Genomic DNA, 27,717 nt, shown 5'->3' with positions numbered 1-27,717 from the left:
ATAAAAACTTGCAATGAAATATTCTATTCTATTCTATTCTATTCTATTCTAAATGTTGTGTCATACCAATAAAGGACATTTAATTTAAAATTAATAGATCTTCAGAGTTCATTATCAAATGTTAATATCTGTCAAAAAAGTGTTCTTTAATAAATAAATTAATTTTATTTTATTTATTTTTTTAGCCTATGTGGTATATGTTGAGGTGAATCTGAATCTGAATTTAGGTCTAATTTAACCCGAAAATGTAAATAAAAAAAAAAAAAAAAAAAAAAAAACAGTATGAATAATGTTGTATATATAAAAATCTGTAAAGAAATTGTATATTATTTATTTAGTTTTAGTGATTGGGACACTTTTTGCCCTTGAGATGACTTGGAAAAAGTCATAAAAAACAAAAACAAAACAAAAAATCAATGAAATATTCAATTCTATTCTATTTTCTTTATTTTATACTAAATGTTGTGTCATACCAATAAAGGACATTTAATTTAAAATTAATTAATCTTCAGAGTCTCATATTCAACTGTTAATATCTGTAAAAGTATTCTTAATAAATTATTTAATGAAAAGGGATTTTTTTTTTTTTATTATTATTAAAAAAAGTGTTCTTTAGTTAATTAGTTATTTTATTTTATTTTTGCAGCCGGTATATGTTGAAGTGAATGTGAATCTCACAAAACCCATCAAGAATACATTTAGGTCTCATTTAACCCGAAAATTAAAATAAAATAAAATAAAATTAAATTAAATAAAGAAAAAACAGTATGCATAATGTTGTATATAAACAAATATATAAAGAAATTTTATTGATTGGGACACTTTTTGCCCTTGAGATGAAAAAGTGTCCCAATCAACCTGAATTCACCCTATAATATAATATTTTTTTGTATATATTCAGTTTACTTTTATTTTATCCTTCGTTATGCAGCCTATATGTGATGTGTTGAGGTGGATCTCACGAAACCTGTCAAGAATACATTCAGGTCACATAAAAAACAAATGTTTCATTTTATTTTATTCCTGTCTGAAATAAGAGAGAGAGAGAGAGAGAGAGAGAGAGAGAGAGAGAGAGAGAGAGAGCGAGCGAGCGAGCGAGCTGCACTGACTGTTGCTCTGCTGTCTCTCTCTGCATTGCAGCCCAGCGCTGGCTGCTGGAAGTCAAACCCAAATGGCGACGTCCAGTTCCAGCAGTAACCCATCAGCAGCAGCAGCCTCCAGCCTGAGCAGCAGCAGCGCGCAGCAGCACCCGACCCAAAGCCAGCAGCACATCAGCAGCACCATGAGCAGCATGCAAGGTCAGAAACACACCGAACCGAACCGAGCCGAGCCGCAGCTGCCATCAGATCCAATGACAGTTACAGACATCACACTGACTCAGTCACAATCAAACCGCTTTATCACTGCTTTAACTGAGCGACTGATTCAGGCTTGCGTTTACTAGCTCAGAATTGTGTTTATTTGAGTAATTTACAGCATTTATATTGAGTAATTTTAATTGTAATTTTAGTCTTGTTAGCTGCACGGCTAACTGCTTTAGTCAAACACTGACAGCCAGGCCTGTGAAAATTTCATTCCTCAGCCAGATAAATACATTATTTACCACGTAAACCGTGTATAAATGAATATTTTGTAAGTCAGTTTCTCTGTTAGTATTACATTAATTCGTTTAATGCCATTGTTGGCTTTCTGGCTGTCATTGGAGTTTGTTGACATGTTTAGCTGCAGGGCTAACAGGCTAACGATGCGTTCATGCTAATGTGAATTTCAGGTGAATGCGCGTGATTGAAATGTTTCTTCTCAATATATGAAATGATTATTTATATAATTTGTGGACCAGATGAATAAATACACCTGATTTCATAAGGAAATGACACTTGAATGGTAAGATCACTGCTAATGTTGTAGATGATTTATCAATCACACAAACCAAATATCATCGCATGACTGACCCCATCCTAAAATTTAAAAGACATCTTTCTTTTGTAAATACTCAATTTAAACTATAAAAATAATATTAAAATGTCTAAAACATTATTTAAAAAATATTTGCTTTCTACTATTATATTACGTTTTTTTACACTAGTAAAATATTGTACAATATTGTAATTTTACTATTGTAGTTATTTCTTTATTCATTTACTTATTTTATTCAGTTTTTTTGTCTATTTATATATTTACTCATTTCATTAATCAAATTGTATATATTTTAGTTTATTTTTAACATGTTTTACATGTTTTTTCCTCTAATGTTTTCCACACCCTCCAGTTTAAAGGGCCCTGTCATAAAATACCACACAAATGTGTTTATAATTGTATTTGGGTATTTTTATGACTCAAATGACCACATGATATGTGTTTATGATTAATATATTTGTGATTGAGTCATTTAGGGCATTATCTACTATAACTTGCATTTGAGGTATAATGTGGGTTAGTTTAGGACATTAACCAGGTATAATAGTGTGAATTTGATACCTATTTTTTTGTTTTAACATCAAATGTGGACATGTGCGGAAAGCAGCTCTAAACAGATTAAAATGTGACTCTTTCAATGGTCTTGGTTTATATTGGACATGGTTTGGTGTATACTGTATAGTGGTTAAAGTATATGAGCTGGTGACAGAAAGATTGCAGGTTTGAACAAGGACACCAATGTGTTTGAATTTAGTTTATCATAAAATTATCAACAAGCTCATTACAATTAGTTTTATTTGTCTTGACATGTATTGCTGACACTAACTGGTTCGTTTTGGTCTAAGATTCACTAAGCCAATATAATGCAGATTTTTTAAATAAAAAATTGTTGTACTAGAAAATTATAGATGCTGTAGTAAAAATGACAGTAAATCATGAAAAAATAATTACAAGAGGACTTTATTTACTCTTTTCTGCATTGGTTTCAGTCTCTTTATATGACAGTTAATATCCAGTTATTGAATCTCAACGTAGAAACCCTTCAGTTTTGCATTAGTTGCCTGTTTTTGTTGAAAACATTTCTCACGTTTTCCGTGCTTCTCCAAAATCACAGCAGTCCATTCCTGTATTTCCTGAAAACGCTGTCTGACGTGATTTGTCTGGTGCGGTTGGGAAGGTTATTCATTGGCTTTACATTTACACAGGAGGAGGAAGCACACATGAATGTCAATCTTTATGAAGTTAATCTCAGCGATCTTGTCTTCACATTAATCTGTTGCACATATACCTCTTGTAGATCATGTTCATTATGGATTTGTTTTGCAAAACTTCCTTATTTTTAGACTGAAAAAAGTATTTTTCAATGTTGTAAGTAAAACAATTATTATTGTAGTGTTTCACAAAAAAAAAAATCCATTCAGGGTTCCATGTTTAAAGGCACAATATGTAAGATTTTTGAATGAAAATATCCAAAAACCCCTAGAACAGTTTTATATTTTGTTGACTTGTACTTATCCCATGTTTCCAAGAATGTTTAAATCCAGAAAAATAAGTAATTTTAACCAGGACACAGAATGTGTCCGTGTTTTGCCTATCGGTCCTGCGCGGGTCCTGTTTGATAAACCCGCAGTTATTAACAGCACACCCAACCCGATATCCGACAGAAACACTAATTTCAGTCTGTACCTGACCCGTTTGACATAAAAACCGCGACCCGACCCACACCCACACCCACATTAAATCTACAACATTAGGTTGACAAAATTTTCTCATGGAGCAAAGAATTTTTTGTACGCCTATCTAACTGTAAGCTTAAAGCTAAAAGCTTAAAGTAAATATTTTAGCAGATTCACTCAGCATTTAAACGCGGTTGTCATTTCTGAAACTCAGCAGTGTTTACCTGGACGCTGGTCCTCTTTATCCTCCTTAAACTTTTATTCAAATTGTGAATAGCCTATATTAAATACATAGAGCAAGCAAAGCATGCTCCCTTAATGTAATCACTATAGCTTTCAATCACATACAGCACGATTGGCTACAATGCTCAGCACTGCAAATCTTGCTGTAAGCCTTTAACAGTCTTCAGACAGAGTGTGAACACAAATAAGCACGGGATCATTTGAAAGCAGCTGTCAAATGCACCGAACTGAATTGGAATAGTCTTGACTAATTGACCCGCAGTCCGCCCGTGCCTACTGTGCGTCCGACCCGCACCCGCACTGCACCTGACACGTAAATATTATTCCACCTGTTACATAAAATGGGCGGGTCACCTGTCGGGTACCCACGGGTATCCGCCCGCATGCAAGACTCTGAATGACTCATACCCGCGTTACCCTCGGTTTCTGGTTTTATTTGGTAGAAACCATGGAAACACCAAAGATGCTTTAATATATTATGTGTTTTATTAGACAGGTGAGTAACTGGATACATTTATAGACAGAAAAGTGATCATGTTATATAGTTCAACACAGTAAGTCTTATTGTTACAATCTCTTTTTCTTGATTTACTGTGAGTACAATGTTTTATCATGTCTAATATCGAACTAGCTTACAGTGTGCAACAAGTGTCTCATAGTAGCCTAGCCGCATTATAGAGTAGCATTATAACAACTTTCAACACACAAATGTTTCTAATATGATAAAACAAAGCTGCGTTACCCCACATATGCTTGACCGAAAGAAGCGGAAGTAGCCGTCTGTGGCATAATAAAAGCTCCGCTGCTCTCGAGCCGTTTGTCGCGCTCGTCTCTCATTAGCAATCGCTCCAGCGGCCTCGTTCCGCTCCAACGGCTTTCAGCCCCACCCTGCTTCATATTAGTAATCCATGAATATGATTTCTGCCAGAATCCCATCGGATTCTTTTCCACCGGCTGTAGATGTGAAGACAACACCTCCCATGATTCCGCCTTTGTTTTGAATAAACGACCTCTAGTGGTGAAAATTACATATTTTAATATGTACTTTAATTCAGTGTTTCTTTAATTATTTTTTGACATTTACTTACAATTTCTGAGTGAAAATGGTTTTGAGGTAAAACCTAATTCATTTTTTCAGTGTATGTACTTGTTATGAAATAACCTAACATGAATCTTTTTCCAACACATGAATCTTTTTCCACTTCTGAAGTTCAGTTGGGTGGATTATTTTTAATTTGTTATTAAACCAATGAAATGCATTATTTCCCCTCATGATATTTCTCTCCCTTTATCTCTTGCCTCCTCTTACCCACAATCCTCCCTGATGCTGGACCACGGTGAGACCTTGTGAAATTGTTCTTCCCAGAACTGCCGAATATATATTTTTTTCCTCTTCCTTATTTATTTATTTTTTTTGTCTGGTATTTTCCATTATTTTACATTCTGCTGATTTCTGGTTGCTGTTGTGTGTGAAACTCCTCTGCATGTGTCCGTGTTTACCGGTTCACTGATGCACATCCCGGCACAAAGGTTTGGTTTTAGTGCGGTTCAGATGCTCAACATAAGGTCCGTCTGGCGGTTTTCTTGGATTTTGAGGTTTAATGGGAGCTTTATCGCTATGAAAAGCAGGTTATGGTGACAAAATGAAGGTGTTTTTCTTTCTGTGTTGATGAGTGAAGTGTTCGTTGTTCTTCTCACCACCAGGGTTTCAGATAAACCTGTCTGGACTTCCCCAAAGTAAGCCAAGCCTCCTGTAGGGACTCGTTCGACAGAACTTACCAATGACTTTATCAATGAACAACATGATTGAACAAAGCTTCATTTGGTCCAAAAGATCTATTTCCTGACAGGAAACACCTAGCCGTAACAGAAGTGATGACGTGACTTCTTTTAACAAAGGACTCTGTCTAAAGGACTTCTTAGCTCATCAGCAATAAACTAATCAGAACCCATCACGTGGATCTGATCACATTAAATCTATTGATTCTCTCACAAAACCCTCTTGTATTATCGGACGGAACAGGAAAACACCCATCAACGGATTTAAAGACGAATCTGTCCTATCAATACCTCCCTTGTATTGAGCAATCCATCCTGACCCGGTCACTCGTGACTCCGGTCAAAGTTTAAACTATGCTTAAGGACTCAATCTTGAATCTCAAAAGGGACAATTGTCGATTACTTGAAGTATTAACTATATCCAGAATAACATTTGCTATGGTGTGATTACTAACACGTTGGAGTCAATGCCGTATATGTTTGTATTCCCGTATGCCTCTTCTTTCTCTGGTAATCATTGTTTTAATTAGGTCAGTCTAATAATATGTGTGTAAGAAGTGTGTCATGTTTGAGTTCTAAATGCAGAATTTATAATTCTCTGTAATTCTGTGTGAATGAAACATTGAAATTCAGTATCAGGAAAATATTAAGAAACTTTATAAAGTTGTTAATAAAACAGGAGAATGTTCTGTAGATATCACGCGATGTGATCAATAGACAATAGACGAGGCGTGTCTAATCTCCGTAGCAACGTCTCATTGGAGGATCGCTCCCTTAAAACTATGCTGTCCGAAGAAGCTAAAAAAGTCAGAAGCTGGAAGTCAGAAGTCGGTCAGAAATCGCTCGAAATCGGTCAGAAGCCGGTAGCCGAAACACCGCTACTTTGACCACGGCGGAAAAGTCGCATGGGTCATTGATAACTGATTGACCAGGGCTGATTTTCCATCTAACACCCGACTTCAACCACAAGCTGCGCCGCTGATCATTCGACAGCCGTCACATCCAGACTCCGCAACCCTCTGTGAAATATCTGACCAAAGTCTCCCAAGAAGAGAGCCGCTCAAGCCAGACGCTCAGAACAGCGCGTTGCACCAGCCAACAGCATCCTTCAAAGCTTCCGCGCAACCCACAGGGCTTTCCCGAGAAGACGTCACCTGAAAGACAGCCAATCCAGAACGGGATTCCGCTGTACACGAGTCACGGAACAACCCGATTACCTCAGCTGTCAGAGCAAACGCAGGTACAAGCAAACTTCTCTCTGTTGCTGGAAACTGGTGAAACTCCTTTAAACCTAAAGAATCAAGCCAAAGCTCTGCTTTTGTGATTTTCCTCAGGTTATGAGTTAAGTTAGCACTGAACTTGGGACTTTTCATGACTCATATCAACTCCGCGAATGTGTGTGCATGTATGTACGTGTATGTGTGTGTGTGTGTTTAGCCTTAGTTTCCTGTAATCATTAGAAGTAGTCAATAAATCTTGTTTTGATTTTCACATATACGAGTTTCTTGTGCTGTGTGTCAAATTACTGCCTTAAACGTAAAAGATCAAGTTACCTCTTGCTTATAATATAATAATTACAATAATAATAATAATCATAATAAAATATTGTTACTGTTGGCCGCAGAATAATATTTTATCCAGAATTGGTAAAAGACAACCTCAGTTTTCGCTGGACGAATAATTGATGAAGTGTTAAATATTAATTCTGAATCATTTACAGTGAATCATTTACAGTTGATTCAATTCTTATTCCCTGTAACAATTAAATTGAGCTAATAAATGACCTCAGGTCTTACACTCCTAAACCGTGTCTGTCCGCTCTGCTCACGTCTGACGCTGGTCTGGGGAAGCCTGTCCTCTGCCCGACACTAATCCGTCCTCACGCGGGCTCTGCTAGACTTGTGCCGGTCTAGGACTGACTGCTCTGCATGCTAGAGGTGGCGGGTGGTTATTCGGTCTGTCCTGAGAGAGTCCTAGATCAACTTAAAGGGATAGTTCGCCCTAAAAATGAAAATTAAGTCATAAAGTCATAGTTTAATCGGCACAAGTCTAGAGCTTCGAGCTTCCATTGACTTCTGGACAGTCGATTGGTCCTTTGATTTAGTCCATTAAATGAATCAAAATCAGCCCTTACTTGATCAAGATTACTGAAATAATCACGAGCACTTTCTGTATTGATCAGTTTCTGGCATTTCATTCACACACAGTAATGGAAGCTCTGGTGGTTGTTTCTTCAGGTGTTTCAGACGGCTTTTCTACTAACCGGTGCAGTGATTATTGCCTTGGGGGTTGTAGCTGTCTTCCCTGTTTCTTGGGTTTGCATTTTGTTTAGTGTTCGACACTGCTGGGATGTTTTTGGCATGTGCATCTCGAACAAACACAAGCTTGTTGGGACATGGACGCACATGCCGTGAGATTTCAGAAATGCCGTTCCTCTGGTATTTGAATCCTCACATTCTTGTGGTGGAGGGAAAATAGTCCTTAATTTCACAGACTTGTGTATCCTCCAAAAGAGTTTCTAAAGACTCTTTAAACAAGCATTTTCCATGAATCTAAAGGTGTTTTTGGTGCTTAAATACTCTTTGTTGTCTGTTTTAAATTATCATTTGTCAATTTAATTTTCACTAGTTTGTATATGGAAACAGTAGCATTGAATTATAGTTTGACAAAACACTGTGAATGAACTTTTTTTAACAATAACATTTTGAAAGTCCTTCCCAGAAATCCTTGTGAACTGAATGAGCATATCTTTGTTATGTGGAAAGCAGAAATGGTGTCACAAAACTACCCTGCTATTATAGCAAAAGAAGCAGAAAAATAAAAATGTTCTCTTCTCAGAAATTACTTTTAACTACAGAAAACTGAGTAGAGTTACTGACCAAAATACAAAAATACTAGAAAAGGCTGTAATAAAATAAAATAATGTGACTGTAAGTAATTTAAAGATATAATAGAGATGGATAACACACATTAATGTATTTAATTTAATAATTCTGCACAAAGCAGCAAAAGAAATGAATTTTGGAAATAGTTTTGGAAGAAAGATTTATCATTATGTTTAATTGCACTTCTTCAATTATGCATTTGATGCATTTTTGATTCTAGAGTATCAATATGTACAATTTGTCAAATTCAAAATCAAAATATCAATACATTTACAACAAAGAAGTTTAATTTATAACCTGAAAACACGACACCTTGAACAGCATAAAGAGTTCAATTACCCAGAAATAAACTTTATTTTCAGTTTTGGTTCTCAGCTAATGAAAACTTTAATTCTGTTTTCGATGTTTTGGTAAAAACTCATTTCGGTGCATCTCTAGTTCTGTTACGTTGTTGTTTGCATTGGCTTCATTGTTGTTGTGGATATTTTTAGTGCTTATAATGGACGCTGCACCTCTCGCTCGCTAGATACGTTTCCTACATGATTTTGTGTTTGGGTTGTTGAGTTTTGCATGAGGTGAAGGTAAGTGTCTTCTTTCTTTCTTCTTTTTTTGTTTCAGATCTTCCGTTTTGTGTCCGGATGTGATCAGATCTTTTTAATTATCTGTTGTCTGCCACGAGTGGACATAGATGGGAAAGATTTGCTGATTTGGTCATGTTAAATGAAGGGTTTGAGCATGTCGGACTGCAGTCACTGTCCTCTGCTGCCAGATTTGCTAAAGTCATCATCGCCCTTCATGTTTTTCCACATTTGTACATTGAACATGTTTCAAACCCGCAGCATGTCCTGATGGCTTTAGGAAATCTGGCTCTCGGGTTCCTCTCCTGGTGCTCAGATGTGCATGTCTCTAGTGAACTTTTGTCTCTTCCCACATCTTCCATGGCTTAGTTATAGATCTCATCCTACGGCAGCCTGAACAAAATACACCCGCAACTTTATCTTCAAGCTGTCTGAGTGTGTTTGTGTCTCTTCCTCCTCTGTCAGGTAAACGTAAAGCCCTGAAGTTAAATTTTGCCAATCCTCCAATCAAACCTACTTCCAGAATCACTCTGAACACTGCCGGACTTCCTTTCCAGAACCCACACATGTGAGTACAGATCATCTGATGGCTCTTTCACACCCTTCACATCTGACTGATACTAAAACATTGATGAGACTCAGTCCTGAGTCAATAAAGGGCTTTTGAAGTGAGGTGATGGGTTTTTGTAAGAAAAATATCCATATTTAAAACTTTAGAAATTCAAATAACTAGCTTTTCTAGCATTTCTATTAATTTCCCCTGCATCTGTGAGTTTTGAACTTCAACTCTGTGGAGAATATCAATACTAGTCTTCAGATTCGTCTTTCAAGCTCACCATGAAACTCTTTACATTGCACATCTGTTTATTTATTTTTTTTTTCCAGAGAACGGCTGCGAACACACAGTATCGAGTCATCTGGGAAGCTGAAGATCTCTCCGGAGCAGCACTGGGACTTCACGGCGGAAGACCTGAAGGATCTCGGAGAGATCGGCCGAGGAGCGTATGGCTCTGTCAACAAGATGGTGCACAAACCCAGCCAACAAATCATGGCTGTCAAAGTAAGACACACTTTTACAAATAAAGGTTCTTTATTGGCATCAATGATTCCATGAAGAACCTTTAACATCCATAGAATCTTTCCATTAATCTTTGCATTAAAGGTTCTTTATAGTGGAAAAAGGTTCTTTAGATTTTTTAAAATGTTCTTCACACTTAGAAAAAATTGTTCTTTTTAAAACTGTTTTCTGAAAGGTTCTTTGGGGAACCAAAAAATGGTTCTTCTATGGCATCACTGCAAAAAAAAAACTTTTTGGAAGCTTTATTTTTAAAGGTGCTCTATGTAAGTTTTTGACTGTACTAAAGCATAAAAATACCATAATATGTTTGCAGATATTTATTAAACATGCTCAGATATATTCACATATTCGTTTCTCTGAGAACCATTGCTACAACCAGTTATTTTACTTTGAAATTTGCTTTCCGTGTCGGAATTTCTGTTTTTGTTTCGGTCTGTGCAAGACCGCACATTGCCAGTTTACCCAATAGTATTTCGCCACCCCGGGTTGCCAGTTGGTGGAAAACACAATTGCGAATTGCAGCCATGGAAGCCAGCGAACAGACTGTGTCAGAGATCACAGATTCTACCCGATCTAAAAAGCCTCAGCATCTATCTAAAAAATATCTATGAACAGGAGCATATTAAAACGCAATATCAACTCATCATAAATCAATAAATCTACTAATTATCAGTGTGTAAGTCTCCTCGACTTCCAATGTCAATTGAGCTCGCTCCTGTTGCGTGTCTACAAACTGGCAACCCGTGAGAGCATCCAGTCTGAGGAGGAGGGGGCGGGGCAAACAATATTTTGAATTTGGACTGCAGTACCCATTTCAACCACTAGCTGTCATTCTTACATAGAGCACCTTTAAGAATGCAGATATCGTTTGGTTTCATTAGAGGCCAAGCACCGAAGGCACCTATTGTATCCATTGGCATTCTTCTTCTTCTTCTACTTCTTATTTTTACGTTTCTTCTTCCGCTTTGGAAGTCTATTGCAGCCCATAGAACCGCTTGCGGGTAAGTTATGAAATCTGGCACACAGATAGCATATTTGGAGTCCCTAACTCAATCCCTCTAGTGCCACCAACTGCCCAAACTTGCACTTATGTTTATGCCTCATGAGGCATAGGACTAGAAACAGAATTCTTTTTTTCCTCTGATTCCTTGGCTACCTTGCACCCTATAACACCATTTTCCATCATGAACATTGTTCCACCATTTTGAATTTTTTGAAAAACCTACTTTTTCAAACTCCTCCTAGGCTGTTGGTCTGATTTTCACAAAAATTGAAACACATCATATTCAGACCATGCTGACAGAAAGTTATAGATTTCAAGTCGATACATCAAACTCGAATAACGCAAAAACAAATTTTACGCCGTGTTTTAAGGCTGTATCACCCCAACGTTTTATTGTATTCAGACCAAACTTGGTACATGTCATCACAAGCATGACCTGAGGCATGACCAAAAAGCATGACCAAAGCATGACCAAAAATCAAACGATTCGGGGCAGCATGCAGAGTCGAATAATATCCAATTTTCCCATATTGGATATTTTTGGCGTTGGCTATTTTGAATTTTGTAGTAAAATGCTGTATTTTATAAACGCATTAGTGTATCGTTACAAAACTCGGTCTGGGTCTCCGGTACGATGCCCTGAAGGAGTCTGAGAAGTTTCAAGCCAGCGCCACTTAGTGGTAAAATCCAATATTCACATGCTTATAACTTTTGATTTGGTTGACTTAGTTGTGATTTAGTGTTTAAACTACTTTTGCTAATATCTTCAAAACTGTTAGTCTGATCAACACGAAAACACCATAGAAAAATTGGAAACATAGGTCATTGAATATATGCTCATGGCCAAAAGTCAAAATTTTGATTATAAATGGCAAAAAATGCAAAGTCAGATTGCAGTGGGTAATTTTTTTATGTGTTCATGCATATAAATGTCTATAACTCCTAAACGAAATGAGATATGGTCACCAAATTTGACATGCTTATGTATATGGGCACTCAGAGGACACACAAAAAAGTGGTGGGACTGCATCACTTGGTGGCGCTATAATTGAACAAAACATGAAATTGGCTCTAACTACAGTACAGTTGGTCTGATTGACTTCAAAATTGACATGCAGTGTCTTTGTCTCAGTTTTTATCATAATCCATTATGACATGTTTGCTTCTGTTGTGCTTGGAGCCTTAATTGATTCTTGCATCCCTAAAAATGTTTAAATCATCACTTAAAACTCATTATTTTAGGGAAGCATTTGGGTGAAAAGTGATTCTTGTGGTTGTCATGGGATGTTTTTTCCCTATTGTTTATAAATACCTTTTGTAATGTGTTTTTATTTTGCTTATTTTATTTATCTTAATTTTTACTTATGTAAAGCGCTTTGAGAAATGACTTTTAAAAGCGCTATACAAAATAAAGTTATTATTATTATTATTATTATTATATTTTATATACTTGAATAGTTGATTTTGAATAGACATGCACCAATAGACCCCTTAATCGCCTGCGTCACTGTGACGTCACCGCTCTAGCTGGAGGCAAAACATAAATAAGAACTCATAGCAGGCACGCTAAAAGTTTGAGGTTTTGACTTTAAAATGTCGTCTTGTTGTGTTTTTGGCAGCCAGAATAGAAGGAACGGGACTTTTGGTTCAAAACTAAAGTTTTACCAGATCCCGGCAGACATTCCTTCACAGAAATCAAAAAGATAACTGTGGTTGAATGCGATACACGTACAGACTGGACGGAGACGATCATAAATAATACTCGTGTTTGCAGCGCACACTTCATATCAAGTAAAATAATCGATGCATATGTAATGGTGTGTTGGTTTTATCAGTACAAATCAGCAAGTTTTTTGTTTTATAGGTGAAAAGACGCCAACTTTCAGCGCACTAGCTAGCTTAAATGTTAAACAAACATACAGTGATAGATGTGTGTGCCATCCTTTGAATGGTCTCTTAAAATAATCCACATTGCTAGCCATAATCATAGTTAGCCCAGCGTTAGGTTACATTAGACAATAAGCCTTGACAAAATTCCCCAAACCACCCGAAAGTAATTCATATGTTGTCTAGGAAATATCCAAAACTTAAGTTAATTTACAAAAATAGCTGTCACGGTCCCGCAGAGTCAGTGACTGTACATATTCGGACAGTTCTGAACCTTCTTCTGCATCTGTGTTTAATAAATCCCTCCTAAAACATGCTAGCTTACGCTAGTCAACATTGAGTCCAGCGTCTCTTTTTGCCTCCAGCTAAGCCCCGCCCACCAGGAAACGTTGCAATGTTTACAAACTTTTAAGGGGTCTATTGGTTATATTTGTTCTTGCACTTATTATAATTTTTTTTTTAATGTGCCTCTCCATAAGTTTAAACTGACTCTCTCAGTATCAAAAAGCCTCTGAATGCATTTGGGAAGTAAATCATCGTGTGTTTTTATATCTGTGCAATATGAAATCAACCAGATAACAATAAGCTGCAACGTGGATCAGACTTTCTGCTGACAGTCACGTGTAATGCTTGTTTGTGTGACAGAGGATCAGGTCGACGGTAGACGAGCGAGAGCAGAAACAGCTGCTGATGGATCTAGATGTGGTCATGAGGAGCAGCGACTGTCCCTACATCGTCCAGTTTTACGGGGCTCTTTTCAGAGAGGTTTGTCTGTTTTGTCTGCTGAGCATCTCATCTCAAAACTCTGAGTTTTCTCAGAGAGTCTTTCTAACACAAAACACTTATTTTGTGTGTTTTAGGGGGACTGCTGGATATGCATGGAGCTCATGTCTACCTCCTTCGACAAATTCTACAAATACGTTTATTCCTCTTTAGACGAAGTGATTCCAGAAGAGATTTTAGGGAAAATAACATTAGCTGTGAGTTTTTTTTTTTATTCAGACCTTTTAATAAGCAGTGTATTGGTAGACATTCATTAACGTGCTCTCTGTTGTTCTTCTGTGTGGTTTCAGACTGTGAAAGCACTTAACCACTTAAAAGAAAACTTGAAAATTATTCACAGAGGTAAGAGAGGCAGAATGATGATGCTGTCTTTTTATCTCCATCAGTTTAGTTTTGTTTGCATGTTTTAGCGTAAGAAGACTCTTGGGTTTAGATGCTGTTTTACAATCTCTCTGCAGATATAAAGCCATCAAATATCCTCCTGGACAGAAAAGGCAACATTAAGCTGTGTGATTTTGGCATCAGTGGGCAGCTGGTCGACTCCATTGCCAAAACCAGAGATGCAGGCTGCAGACCGTATATGGCAGTAAGAGTCATTCATTTATATATTAATTAATTAATGTATTTATTTAAAATACCTGTTTTCTGTGTGAATGTTAAAATGTAATGTATTCCTGTGATCAAAGCTGAATGTTCAGCATCATTACTCCAGTCTTCAGAGTCACATGATCCTTCAGAAATCATTCTAATATGATGATTTGATGATCAAGAAACATTTCTGATTATTATCAGTTGAAATAATTTGTGCTGCTTCATATTTTTGTGGAAACCCTTATTTTTAAGGGTTATATGGTGAACGGAAAAGAACAGCATTTATTTGAAATAGTAATCTTTTGTATTATTATTAATGTCTTTACTGTAGTGTTGTCAAAAATATGGATATTCTGATATGTATCAATACTAAAATATATCTGAAACGGTTCCAATACTTAGTGTCTGCAGTATATCCGCCTCCTCTCTCTCTCTCATTCGTCTCATTCGCTCAGGTTAAATAGTGCTTGTATTGCGCATAATTTTAGTCATTCCCGCAGGTTTTGCGCTCACACCACCGATCTACATAAGTGGCGTTCTCATCAAACCTTCTCTCAAACAGCTCGCGAGAACCAAGTTGACTTCTTTTCCTGCCTTATTGCGCTTAAACGGTCAAATACATACAAATTTATGTCAAAATGCCCGTCTTGACGAGCATTCAGGTAAACAGTCAGTTTTGGAATGTAAAGTTGAGAGAAAACGCATGTGGTGTAACAGTATATTGGATCCGTGCATAAGCTCTTAAAGTGACAGCAGCCTAATAAACCTGCTGCTGTCTGTTATTTTAATCAAAGAACAAAAGAGCAAAGAGAAAATCACTCTTTGCTCTTAATTTGTAAGCATGCATCTATATTTCATTTTTACAATGAAAACTATTGTTAAAATGTTATTTTACATTTGATTACTTTCATTTCTGTATTATTTCTTACCTGAATACTTAGACTCACCTGAAAAATTTAAAGACATATTTATTTCATTTTTCTCTTTATTCTATTGTAATTATTTGTGCTATCGTTTGCCTTTTTGTCAAAAGCCTCCTTGAGCTGAGTGTAAGCTACAATAAAATTATCCAAATTATAAAAAAATGAGATTATAACAAATTATCTGTATGGTGGTATATATGGCAGTTTTCCTGTGTTATCTAATATGGTATCGAATATCGATATTTTTCAAGGTATTGTATCAAAGTCGGAAATTCCAGTATTGTGACAACACTACTTTACTGACAATTTTGATAAATTTAATGCGCCCTTGCTGAATAAAAGTATTAATTCCTTTACATTTCTTAAATACATACATATACATATGTATATTTATCTCTTATAGACCCCAACATTTCGAACAGTAGGGTGTGTATTCATATATTTGGTGATACTGTTACAGTAACACAGCCTCTGTGACTTTACTCATGCTTTCTCTCTAGTTCTCTTGCACTATCTGGATTTATATTATATTATATTATATTATATTATATTATATTATATTATATTATTCCGCATTCCGCAAAAAAGAATGCCTTTAATGATGTTTCTTGAACATGCCATCTTCTATTGATGCAGACAGATTTTTTTTTTTTTTTTGCTGCAATAAATGATATTCAGTTTATTTTTTAAAGACAGCATTGCTATTTTAATCACATTTTGTATTTTTTTTATTATTATTATTCATAAAAATAATGTAATTACATTTTGTAAAAATATTTGAAAATTAGAACAACAAAAAAAAAAAAATGTAATTACAGGATTTCAGTAATTCAGTAATTTCCTGTCCTCCTCCTTCAAGTGGAGCGTGTGTCCGCTGTAGAATGATGTAACCGCAGGAGTATCCGTGAATGAAGCTCCGCTCTGCAGTCCCTCTGCTGCTGCTGATGATGTCATAGTCTAATTTGAGCGCCATGATCTCATCCCGACTGCATTATGACATCATCAGTCTGTAAACATGAGTAACGTGTGTTGAGTGACATGCACAGCTGTTAGCATGTGACACACACACACACATGCTGCTGTCTGGACGGGAGCACATCTGTTTCTCTCATGTTTTGACCTGTGAAGCGTCTGATCAGCACAGACCGTCTGATGTGCTGGAAAATCACTCTGCTGCGCTCTTGCAATTCATTCCAGACCGACTTCAAGACATTTTATCAGTTGTGTGTCCCTTGAGGAAAGAGCCCATGATCATTCATAGCGGCTCTTTAAAGTCATGAATCATTAAACGGCATAAAATAAAAATTCGCACTGCATTTAACCAGCTATAATGCATTTCTGAGTTAAACACAATATTCAGCCATGAATCATGTTGGACAGGACTGGAATTTATCAACTAGAATACATTTTTTTTAGGATTAATCAGGATTATTTATAATTTTATGTAGAAAAATCAATTTAAAGTAAACCATTACTTACATTTATTAATAAAATAAAATGATTATTTTAATTTATTTAATAATAAATAAGAGCAGCAAAATGTAGTAAAGTATATAACAAAATATATAAAAAATAAATTAAACATGAATAATTGATTTTATATATATATATATATATATATATATATATATATATATATATATAAGAATATAATATTGATATGATTAATGATTATTTTAGAATGACATGCACTGCATTAATTTTTTTATTTTATTCTTATTTTAATTCATAAAATAGCACATTTTAAAATATTAAAATACATATTTAATTTTTATTAATAATAATCTTTAAATAATAGTATTTTAATAAAAAATATTGATTATAATATTTTAATAGGATATTTAGTGACAAAATATATCAAAATAAATTGAATATGATTAATAATTGATAATACTTTTATTAATTATTAAATTAATATTCCTAATATAATAGTATACTGTTTGAACAGCAAAACTGATAAAGAGAGAAGCTAATTGTGACATGTATGTTGTCTGTCTTTTGTGTTTCAGCCGGAGAGGATAGACCCCAGCGCCTCCAGACAGGGTTATGATGTGCGCTCAGACGTGTGGAGTTTGGGAATCACGCTGGTGAGGAGGATGTGTGATCTGGTCATGTGGTTAATGGTGTCAACGTTTGTTGATATTGAAAGTCTGCTGTTATTGTGTGTGTTTCAGTATGAACTGGCCACAGGACGGTTTCCCTACCCGAAGTGGAACAGCGTGTTTGATCAGCTGACGCAGGTGGTGAAGGGCGACCCGCCGCAGCTCAGCAGCTCAGAGGAGAGGCAGTTCTCCCCCAAATTCATCAACTTCGTCAACCTGTGGTGAGACACACACACACATCTGCAATCACACGCTTCCCTGTGATTCCCAGCATTTCCTCTTTCTGAGAGTTTGCTGACTCAGCAGACGGGATGTAATAACTCAGATCACATGATGCACATGACGCCTCCTGCTGCTCGTTCAGAGCAACTGCAAGAGTTCAACATTACAATGATGATGAATTTGACTCAAAGTGGGTTTACTTTAATATTTTATTGTTTTCGTTTCTTACAGCCTTACAAAGGACGAGTCAAAGAGGCCAAAGTACAAAGAGCTTCTGGTGAGTTCCAGTTTCCTGCTCAAGTGACGCATTCGGCACTTTCTGCCGAGAATCAAAGTTAATTAGCATGACATTTCAAGCAGTGTCCATCACGTTTAAAGACTCACATGAACAAAGAATGAATTTTAGCTTTCCACATGAACATAATACCAGATGAAGAACTGAGGAAACACAGGGCTTATAAACATGAGGAAACGTAATCAGGATGAAACCGAACAGGTGCATGGGACTAATTAACAAACGAGGAAACTAACTGGGAAATCTGGTAAATAGGAACAGATTAAATTAAACCAAAACCAAACATAATCCTTAGCGTGTCCTGCAGATTTAGGATGGGAAAAATTATGCTATTTAATAAAAACTTGGTCATGGAAATGATGCTACAATGTGTACAATGTAAATCAATTATCAATTATCCAAATCAACAGTCATGGAAATTAATTTGTCCAAAGATAGAGGAAGCTGGATAACGGCATTTCCAACAGCAATAATATTATTGTAATAAAAAATATATAATAATATAATACAAATTGTTATTATTATTATTGCCGCAGTATTATCTTTCAGATACTATAGTAGTTTTTAATAATATTTGTTATTATACAAGTAATAATACAATTATTATTATTATTATTTTTTTTTTTTTAATTTTCGTTTAAATTTTAGTTAAAGTTTTAGTAACTTTCTTTTGGGTCATTTTTATTAGTTTTTTTTTTTTTTTTCTTAATTTCTGTAGTGTTTATTAATTTTTATTTCAGTTTTAGTTTTAATTATTTTAGTACATCAAGCTAAACTTTTATATATATATATATATATATATATATATATATATATTATATTTCAGTTAATGTTAATTTCAGTTAATCAGTTTATTTCAGTTAATTTTATTTTGAGTAACAAAATAATTTTTTTAATGGTTTTACTTTGTTTACTATAATAACCCTGTATTGTATTAATAGTCATTTTATTAATAAAATTATCTCTTTATAATTATAATAACATGCACTAATGATCCATGCCAACATAAGAGCAGCAAAATTTATGAAAGTAAATAGTTAATTTTGATGCCATATTAATATGTACAAGAATAGCTATTATTACTGTTATTATTATTAAATTATCTCATATTATCTGAGATAAAAATAACAAAAAATATTAATTTGCTACACTGAAAGACTATGTAGTTAAAAACCGATTCACAGCACCTGAACTTTGCACTTTCCTTTATGCATATTATACATTTGAACCTAAAAGTTTTATTTTTAGATACATTACAGAATTTAAGAACTGAATTTCCCAGCAGTTGGTGGCAATTTTTACGTTTTTTTTACCTACCAAGACAGTTGTTGAGGTAATAAAATAAGAAATTTGATGTCAGTTTAAAGGCCCGTTCACACCAAGAATGATAAATATAAAGTTATAGTTCTAAAAATCATCCTAAATATAAAAGAATAGCTCTGTCCACACCACAGCTAAAACGATAACTATGTAGAGAAACGATATAGTTGGGATCACTTTCAGAACGATTTTTTCCAGCCGTTAAATGATAAAACACTGACAGCCAATCAGAATCCATTCTAATTTAAGGACTCAAGAAGTTAATCGATGAGGTCCAGAAAAAGCCAATACTGTTTGACGTGTCAAACCATTTTTTCAAGGATACTTGAAAGAAAATGGATATATGGAAATCAATCGGTCATACCCTTGGAATAAATGGTGAGAAGTATTAACGATGAGATCATAATGCCAGGCTAGCAAATTACCTCAGATATCCAGTGCTAGTTTTGACGACATCATCTTGCTTCCTTTGAAGTTGCAGTTAAAAGGACTAGGCGTTGTTTTTATTCCACTATATTGACTGTGTCAGGTAAATTCACTGTTAGATTAGATGGATTACACACTAGCTGTTCACTCGAAACACAGCATGCTGAGGACATCTGCTGGTGAAAGCCTGTAAATGCAACAAGAACAGCAAAAACATGTTGTATGTCACACTGAGCTTAGAATAAACAGACCGTTATTGTTCGTTGAGTCTTGAACGGGCCTTGAGTCTTGATTTTTAGCTGTTTTAGCATTTCTAAAGTATATTTGTCTTATCTTAAGTCATTTTAAGCCATCTTAACGACACCTTTTATGCTTCAAATGTGATAAAAGCATTTGAGAGGGATTCTGAGGAACTATAAATCAAGAAGTGGCGTTCAGTTAAAGAAATGAAAGTAAACCAAACTCTTTCTGTCTGTCAGAAACATCCCTTCATTCAGATCTACGAGGAGCGTACGGTCGACGTGGCCAGCTACGTCTGCCTGATCCTGGATCAGATGCCCGCGTCTCCCAGCTCTCCGATGTACATGGACTGACACACATCCACGTGCGCACATGAGATGGTGTAAAGATTTGCTTCATCACAGAACTGCAGTATTAAAACGGGAAAGTGTACACAAGAGCACCGGCTGCGGCAGAACGGTGTTCAATTCAAGCTCGACTGTAAAATACCTCCTACCCATGATTCTCTCTCTCTCTCTCTCACTGTCTCTCTTTCTCTCATCACACACACATCTGTAAAGTGTATAAACACACACGCATCTGACGGGACACACGCGGCGCTCAAACCGCCCCCATCTCTCTCTCAGAATAGTGATTTTAAACAGATATAAAATAATTAAATAATAAATAAGCCTGGAATTGTATTTATACTTCTGAAATCACTTGTGGAATATATGATTCGGAAAGCCTTCGACGTACTGGAATCTGCTCGTGTCTGGTCCCCTCCTCTTCATGTATGTGATATTAAACACGTGTTTTGTATGTTAAGGTGACTGACGCAGAGGTGGCCGGGGTTTCTGTAACGAGGACATCCTCACTGTACAATGACTATGTGCTGATATTATAAATAAAACTGAGGAATATGGAAAGGACTCCGTGTTTGCTACTTTTTAAAGTGTAGATCTATCTATCTATCTATCTATATATCTATCTATCTATCTATCTACTTAATTCACTTCAGACTTTCAACTTTCTGATCCGACTTTCTCAAGCCAACTTCAAAGTTGAACATTTCTATCTAGTTCTGCTTATTTTTGATTTCATTTTAATCAATTGTAGTACTTTTGCCCATAGTTTAGCCTATAAACTACAAAACTCAATTATTAGACTATTACGATACAGGACAATGCGTTTTATTGGGTCATATTTTATGGAGTTTTATGTGGTGGACTGCCATTGTTTGTCGGGTACTAATAAAATTAACTGATTTAATATATCATATTTTACGAGTCCATAATGTGTCGTCTCGATATTCTTCATTGGTGGATTCAACTTCCTCAGCTGTCATAATATTATTAGATATAATTGCCACCAAATACAAATAACCTAGCTTTACTTACTAGCCTTACCCTAGTACTTAAAAAAAAAAATTAAAGACGACATTTATTAAAGGTGCAATATGTAATATTTTCTGTCCGCTAGAGGCCTATTCAAAACAAAGGCGTAGCTTGATGACGCCAAGTTTAAGCGCGGAATCTTGGGACATGTGGTCTCCACCTCAACGGCCAGTGCAAAATAATCAGGATAGGATTCGAGAAGAAATCATGTTCATGGATGCGATTTATTAACGTTACTGTAGTATGAAGCAGAGCAGGACTGAGTGTTGTGGGAGCCGAAAGAGGCCGCTGGAGCGATTGCGCAACACAAGCCTCACGAGCAGCAGAACTTTTATTATGACACAGTCGCCGGCGCTGCTTCTGCTTTTCCGCTTTTCCGGTCATGAGTATGAGGTAACGCGGCTCTGTTTATCATATTAAATACATTTGAGTGTGTTGAAAATGATGTTATAACGTTACTCTGTGCGTTCCCTCAGCGGCTGCTGTGAGACACTTGTTTGAGACACACTGCAGTAAGATAGATCGATTTTAAGAATATCATATTAAATGCTGGATGGCTTGTGTTGATCAATGGCATGCAATTAATTTTAAAACGTATTGTATGATGGAGAAAATTCTGTATTACTGTTACTAAAAATAAAGCTGCATCTGATTATGCTATGTTAGCTACTTGACAAAATAGTGTTTTTCTCTGAGGCATGGTAAAGCATGGTACTCGCAAAAAATCAATAATATTAGTTTTAAACAATAAGACTAAATGTGTTGAGCTATATAACAATAATTAGTTTTCTGTCTATAAATATATCAAATCAGTTGTTCCCTTGTCTATTAAAACATATAAATATTAAAGCGTCTTTGGTGTTTCTATGATTTCTACAAAATAAAACTGGAAACCGAGGGTAACACGGGTATGACGTAATTGACAGGCGACTCCTCACAGGTCCTGGAGCCTTGGTTAAAATTGCAATTTTCTCACGATTTACAAAGAGTTTGAAACATTTGGGATATTGTAAGTACTCAAGTGAACAAAATAACACTGGCCTTGTGGTTTTTGGATATTTTACTGCAAAATTCTTACATATTGCACCTTTAAGTGAAAGGTAAATGTTTCCATAGACACACAATAGGCCTACTTGTTTCTGTGTAAAACTCGTTACTCTGATAAGCAACGGATTTTTCTCCCTCCAGAGGGCGCCTGGCAGCTCAGAAAGCTGATTTCACTTTGAACCACATTCAAATTTTCACTTTCTTTAACTTTATACTATACATTACATTAAAATACACAGTTAATAATTAAAATAGTTGTACCTTACCAACTTTCTGGCCTGCTATGCCAGCCTATTTTATGCATTTTAAGGCCAATTCACACCGCACCGACAACAGCCAACAAACGCCAACAAACTCGTCTGTTGGAGTTTGTTGGATCGGTGTGATAACCCTGTTGGCGTCTGTTGGCGTCTGTTGGCGTTGGTCGGAGTCGGTTTTCACCCGACTGAACATGTTTAATCGGCGTTTGTCGGGTCGTGGAATGTCTGCGCGGTGTGAACAGTTTTCCAACAAACTCTGACTTAATCTGACCTGGCTACGAACGGTTGCCATGACGATGAGGCAAGTCCCCTGCAAAGACAGCTTTTTGATCGCGCCCGCGCCTCACGCACACACAACAAAGTACTGGAAACGTGACATCGCAGCTTGTTCGTTATAAAAAATAAAATACAGTTAAAAATAAAAATATACAAAAGGTACAATAGTCCATAGTGCAATCCGTGCCATTCAGCAAGAGCAGCTGCTCCACTTCACCGAAAGATAGAGGTAACGACGTTATAACCACCATGAGAGCAACGCAGGTTTACCTTCAGTTTCGTTTTTTAATAATTCGTTTTGGCTTGTTTAGCTACATGGTTTTATATGCTTATGGGTCTCGTTAATAAAAAGGGTCGGAGACAATAACTGCATAAAACAATAATAAAAACCAACCGCACCGCAATAGGTTACGATCAGATCGATGGCTACAGCGCTTCGGATTTCAGGTTAGTATTTTTGTTTTGCCTCAATACTTTAATACAATGAAAATATATATGATGCTATATTATTAATGTAATAAACTTGCCTGACAACATTGTCATGGTTACACGTATGTAGTTGTGGAATTTTCCCAGTCAGACGTCACTCGTTGGTCGGTGTTTGTTGGGGCGGTGTGAACATGACAGTTTTTTCTCATAGAATTCTAAATCCAGCGGCCAACTTGTTCGTCGGCGTTTGTTGGTGTTTGTTGGCGTTTGTCGGTGCGGTGTGAATTGGCCTTTAGATATTAGAGCCATACAACCCTTTTACCATTTAGTTTTATGATTGTACATATTAAAATAGTATAAAAGTAAATGTTAATTCGCAACATATACTGAACATTTTGAGAAGTGTTACTGGTTAAAGGGATAGTTCACCCCCCAAAAAGAAAATTCTTCATGATTTGAAGAATGTTTTAACCAAATAGTTGTGGGTTAGGGTTAGGGTTATACATATTAATAAAATACTAGTATGGAAGTCATTGGTGCCTGCCACAACTGTTTGGTTATAAACATTCTTCATAATTTCTTCCTTTGTGTTCAGAAGAAGAAAGAAATTCATACAGGCTTGGAACAAATTGACCCTTCGTGAAGTTCCGCCCCCCTTCGCTACTGTTGCTATGTCCGACAAGCTTTACAGCATGGCGCTACCACTGTCAATTTGTGCACTCCCTGGAGAAATAATAATTGATTTATGGAAAAATGACAAGTTGATTTCAGACAGAAGCAGACAGAAAGGTTTGCAATATGCATTCGTGACATGTATTCAAGATGTGAACGTGAAGTAAACAAAATAAAGATTGAAGCTATAGCCTATAGGTCACAGGGAAAAAAAAAACGCATCACCTGGTGATTGAAACAGAGGATGACAACATTATGAGCAACACTGTTCCTGTAAAGCTGGGTATATAGTTTTTTATTCACTATATAAAATTATATATATATATATATATATATATATATATATATATATATATATATATATTTACAGGTGCTGGTCATATAATTAGAATATCGTGAAAAAGTTCATTTTTTTATTTTAAATTATTTTTAAAAAAAACCTTTCATTTATTGTAGATTCTCTACATGTAAAGTAAAACATTTCAAAAGTTTTTTTTTTTTAAATTGTTGATTAGAGCGTACAGCTCATGAAAGTCCAAAATTCAGTATCTCAAAATATTAGAATATTTACACTTGAGTTTCATTAAATGACCATCCCTACAGTATAAATTCCGGGTATCTCGTTCTTTGAAACCACACTAATGGGGAACTGACTTGGCAATGGTCCAGGAGACAATCATTGACACCCGCCACAAAGAGAGTAAGTCACAGATGGTCATTACTGAATGGGGTGGCTGTTTACAGAGTGATGTATCAAAGCATATTAAATGCAAAGTTGACTAGAAGGAAGAAATTGGGTAGGCAAAGGTGCACAAGCAACAGGGATGACCGCAAGCTTGAGAATACTGTCAAGTAAAGCCGATTCAAACACTTGGGAGAGCTTCACAATGAGTCAAATGAAGCCGGAGTCAGCGCATCAAGAGTCACCACACTCAGACATCTTCAGGAAAAGGACTACCAAGCCACTTCTGAAACAGAAACAACGTCAGAAGCATCTTACCTGGGCTAAGGAGAAAAAGAACTGGACAGTGAACAGTGGTCGAAAGTCCTCTTTTCAGACAAAAGTAAATTTTGCATTTCATGTTGAAATCATGGTCCCAGAGTCTGAAGGAAGACTGGAGAGGTACAGAATCCAAGCTGCTTGAAGTCTAGTGGGAAGTTTCTGAAGTTAGTAATGATTTGGGGGGGCCGTGACGTCTGCTGGTGTTGGTCCATTGTGTTTTATCAAGTGCAAAGTAAATGCAGCCATCTTCAGGAGATTTTGGAGTACTTTATGCTTCCATCTGCTGACAAGCTTTATGGAGATGCTGATTTCCTTTTCCAGCAGGACTTTAGCACCTGCCCACAGTGCAAAAACCTCTTCCAAGTGGTTTGCTGACCATGATATTACTGTGCTTTATTGGCCAGCCAACATGCCTGACCCCTGAATCTATGGGATATTTTCAAGAGAAAGATGAGAAACAGTCGATCCAACAATATATAGATGATCTGGAGGCTCAATAATGCCTCAGCAGTGCCACAGGCTGATCACTTCCATGCCACACTTCACTGATGCTGTAATTTGTGCTAGGAGCAAGTCATTTGCTGTAATATGTGCTGCCGACCAAGTATTGAGTGTACAAATGAACATACTTTAAAGAACTTGAACTTTTCTGTTTTGAAAATCCATTTTTTGATTGATCTTAGGAAATATTCTAATATTCTGAGATACTGGATTTTGGACTTTCATGAGCTGTACGCTCTAATCATCAAAATAAAAAAAAATGTTTTACTTTACATGTAGGGAATCTAGAATATATGAAAGTTTCATTTTTAAAAATAATTTACAATAAAAAAATGAACTTTTTGATGATATTCTAATTATATGACCAGCACCTGTATGTATATATATATATAAAACCCACCATGTATTTATAAGCTAGCATTAAAGGTGCTAAAGAGGATGTTTTGTTTTATACATTTTTGCAATATTACTTGAAACTGTCTTTACTAACTGATAAAAGACTATTTATTAGGTGCACTGAAAGGAATAATATTAATGTACATCATCTGTGCATGAGGTAGGGCCTTAAAAACATCAGCCAATCGTTTACGCGATCATAACTTTCTCAGTCAATGAAAAGATCCTCTGTAGCACCTTTAACTACCGTAACATTATTTGTGTGCTATAACTTCTGGTTAGCTCCACAGGTTTCTGCACGCATATCGTTGGTCTGATCTATACCCTGGACCTCTGTAAAGCAAAAAATATTAGTAGTGTGTCAGCCCAGTCCTCCACAAGCCTGCCACAACAGTGGCATAAGCCAAGAGGCAGAAAAGTAACACAGCTGCCAGTAACAGCTATTGTGGTGGCGAAGGCTAAGAAAAACCGAAAACGGAAACCCGTCTTCTGTCACTACAGCAATGACAGGCAAGTTGTTTTTTATACTTTATAAATAGCAAATATGATAAACCATGTAACATACTGTGGCGTTGGAGTACCAGTACTTTTATGACACAAGTAGACAAGAATTTTGTATATTGCAGAGCCTTGTCTGAAGTGACAGATGATGATTTTGAGTTACTCAGAGGATTGACAGGGACACCTGTGAGCTACATAACAAACAGGCCACCAATAGATGTAGCAGTAGGTCAGGAAAAGTTCCCTCTTGGAAGTGGTTTGAGCTACCAGGTAAAGCAGTGATAAAGATTATAACTTGATACAGATTTAAAAAGATTAATTTATTAATTGTGGGCAAACACAGTTTATTACAAAAGAAAAACATTCACAATATAACAAGAAAGTGTAAAATGTTAAAAATGGGATACAAAATGCAAATGAATTCTAAAAAATTGTGGCAGGCAGAGAGATATTGTGGCCACATGGGTTAACTCAAAAATACAAAATCAATCCGTTTACTTGGCAACAGTACAGAAGTCGATAAATCAAATATGAAAATACTTGAGGTTCAAAGTTTATTACAATTTTTGATGCAGCATAAAATTTGTAAACATATCATACAAAACACACAAACAAAACAAAAACAGCAAACAACATTCTGACATCCTACAAGTTTAAAAGTCTTACATCAGTGGGAACAAAAGAATGTATACGATTGCTTTTTAGTTTAGGCATACTATAACGTATACCAGAACTTTTCTTATTTCTCTAACTATCACCAAGAAAACAATTCTACAGATATTGGAATGAGGGAAATGGAAATATGAATCTATATGTGTGTGATATGTATATTATGTTTATATATGCATATAATTATATTGTCTATACATTAGTTTATAAATGAATGACTATAAGATATATTAACTATAACGGTTGTTGTTATTATATGATTGGTGTGTATGTGTACATATACATATATATATATATATATATATATATATATATATATATATATAAAATTTGATAATACAAAAAAGATGCACACATTCCTCAAACCCTAACAAAAAATTATCCACACACTGATGTAACTGCTCCTTGAGATATCTAAATGTATAAATAGCAACGTTTCGACCAACTGGTCTTCATCTTTTTGCCTGATGAAGACTAGTTGGTAGAAACGTTTCTATTTATACATTAAATATTTTAAGGAGCAGTTACATCAGGGTACTGATAATTCGTTTAGTTAACTGCAGCACTTTGCTGTCCATATGTGGCTCTTCAGCAGCCTATGCTTGAATGATGTGTTGCTGGAAATTAGACAACATACAC

At 35.8% G+C, this 27,717-nt stretch overlaps 1 protein-coding gene across 4 annotated transcripts; it reads left to right on the top strand.

The window, feature by feature from the left end:
* Positions 1 to 1,070: 1,070 nt before the first annotated feature.
* On the top strand, positions 1,071 to 20,859 carry map2k4a (mitogen-activated protein kinase kinase 4a). 4 transcript variants are annotated; one of them, XM_048200958.1, is made up of 12 exons: positions 1,071 to 1,298; positions 5,541 to 5,573; positions 9,544 to 9,646; positions 9,964 to 10,138; positions 13,692 to 13,811; positions 13,907 to 14,026; positions 14,120 to 14,171; positions 14,288 to 14,415; positions 17,353 to 17,430; positions 17,518 to 17,666; positions 17,899 to 17,944; positions 20,188 to 20,859. In XM_048200958.1, the coding sequence occupies exons 1-12, from the start codon at positions 1,172 to 1,174 to the stop codon at positions 20,299 to 20,301; spliced, it is 1,245 nt and encodes a 414-aa protein (XP_048056915.1). In that variant the 5' UTR covers positions 1,071 to 1,171; the 3' UTR covers positions 20,302 to 20,859. The 4 variants fall into 4 exon arrangements, with proteins under 4 accessions (XP_048056915.1, XP_048056927.1, XP_048056922.1 ...); XM_048200970.1 differs by lacking the exon at positions 5,541 to 5,573 and having other exon boundaries at positions 9,556 to 9,646; XM_048200965.1 differs by lacking the exon at positions 5,541 to 5,573.
* The last annotated feature ends 6,858 nt before the right edge of the window (positions 20,860 to 27,717 follow it).

The sequence above is a fragment of the Megalobrama amblycephala genome, linkage group LG1 (genome assembly GCF_018812025.1).
Source record: "Megalobrama amblycephala isolate DHTTF-2021 linkage group LG1, ASM1881202v1, whole genome shotgun sequence".
NCBI classification, from domain to species: Eukaryota; Metazoa; Chordata; class Actinopteri; order Cypriniformes; family Xenocyprididae; genus Megalobrama; species Megalobrama amblycephala.
The sequence above is the reverse complement of the archived record's forward strand: the minus strand, read 5'-3'. Positions and strand labels throughout refer to the sequence as shown.

Bases quoted from the DNA above. Each gene is read 5' to 3' on its own strand.
- map2k4a (XM_048200958.1), top strand. From the start codon at position 1,172: ATGGCGACGTCCAGTTCCAGCAGTAACCCATCAGCAGCAGCAGCCTCC. The intron at 13,812-13,906 runs GTTTGTCTGTTT...TGTGTGTTTTAG, and splicing joins ACGGGGCTCTTTTCAGAGAG to GGGGACTGCTGGATATGCAT. The intron at 17,945-20,187 runs GTGAGTTCCAGT...TCTGTCTGTCAG, and splicing joins CAAAGTACAAAGAGCTTCTG to AAACATCCCTTCATTCAGAT.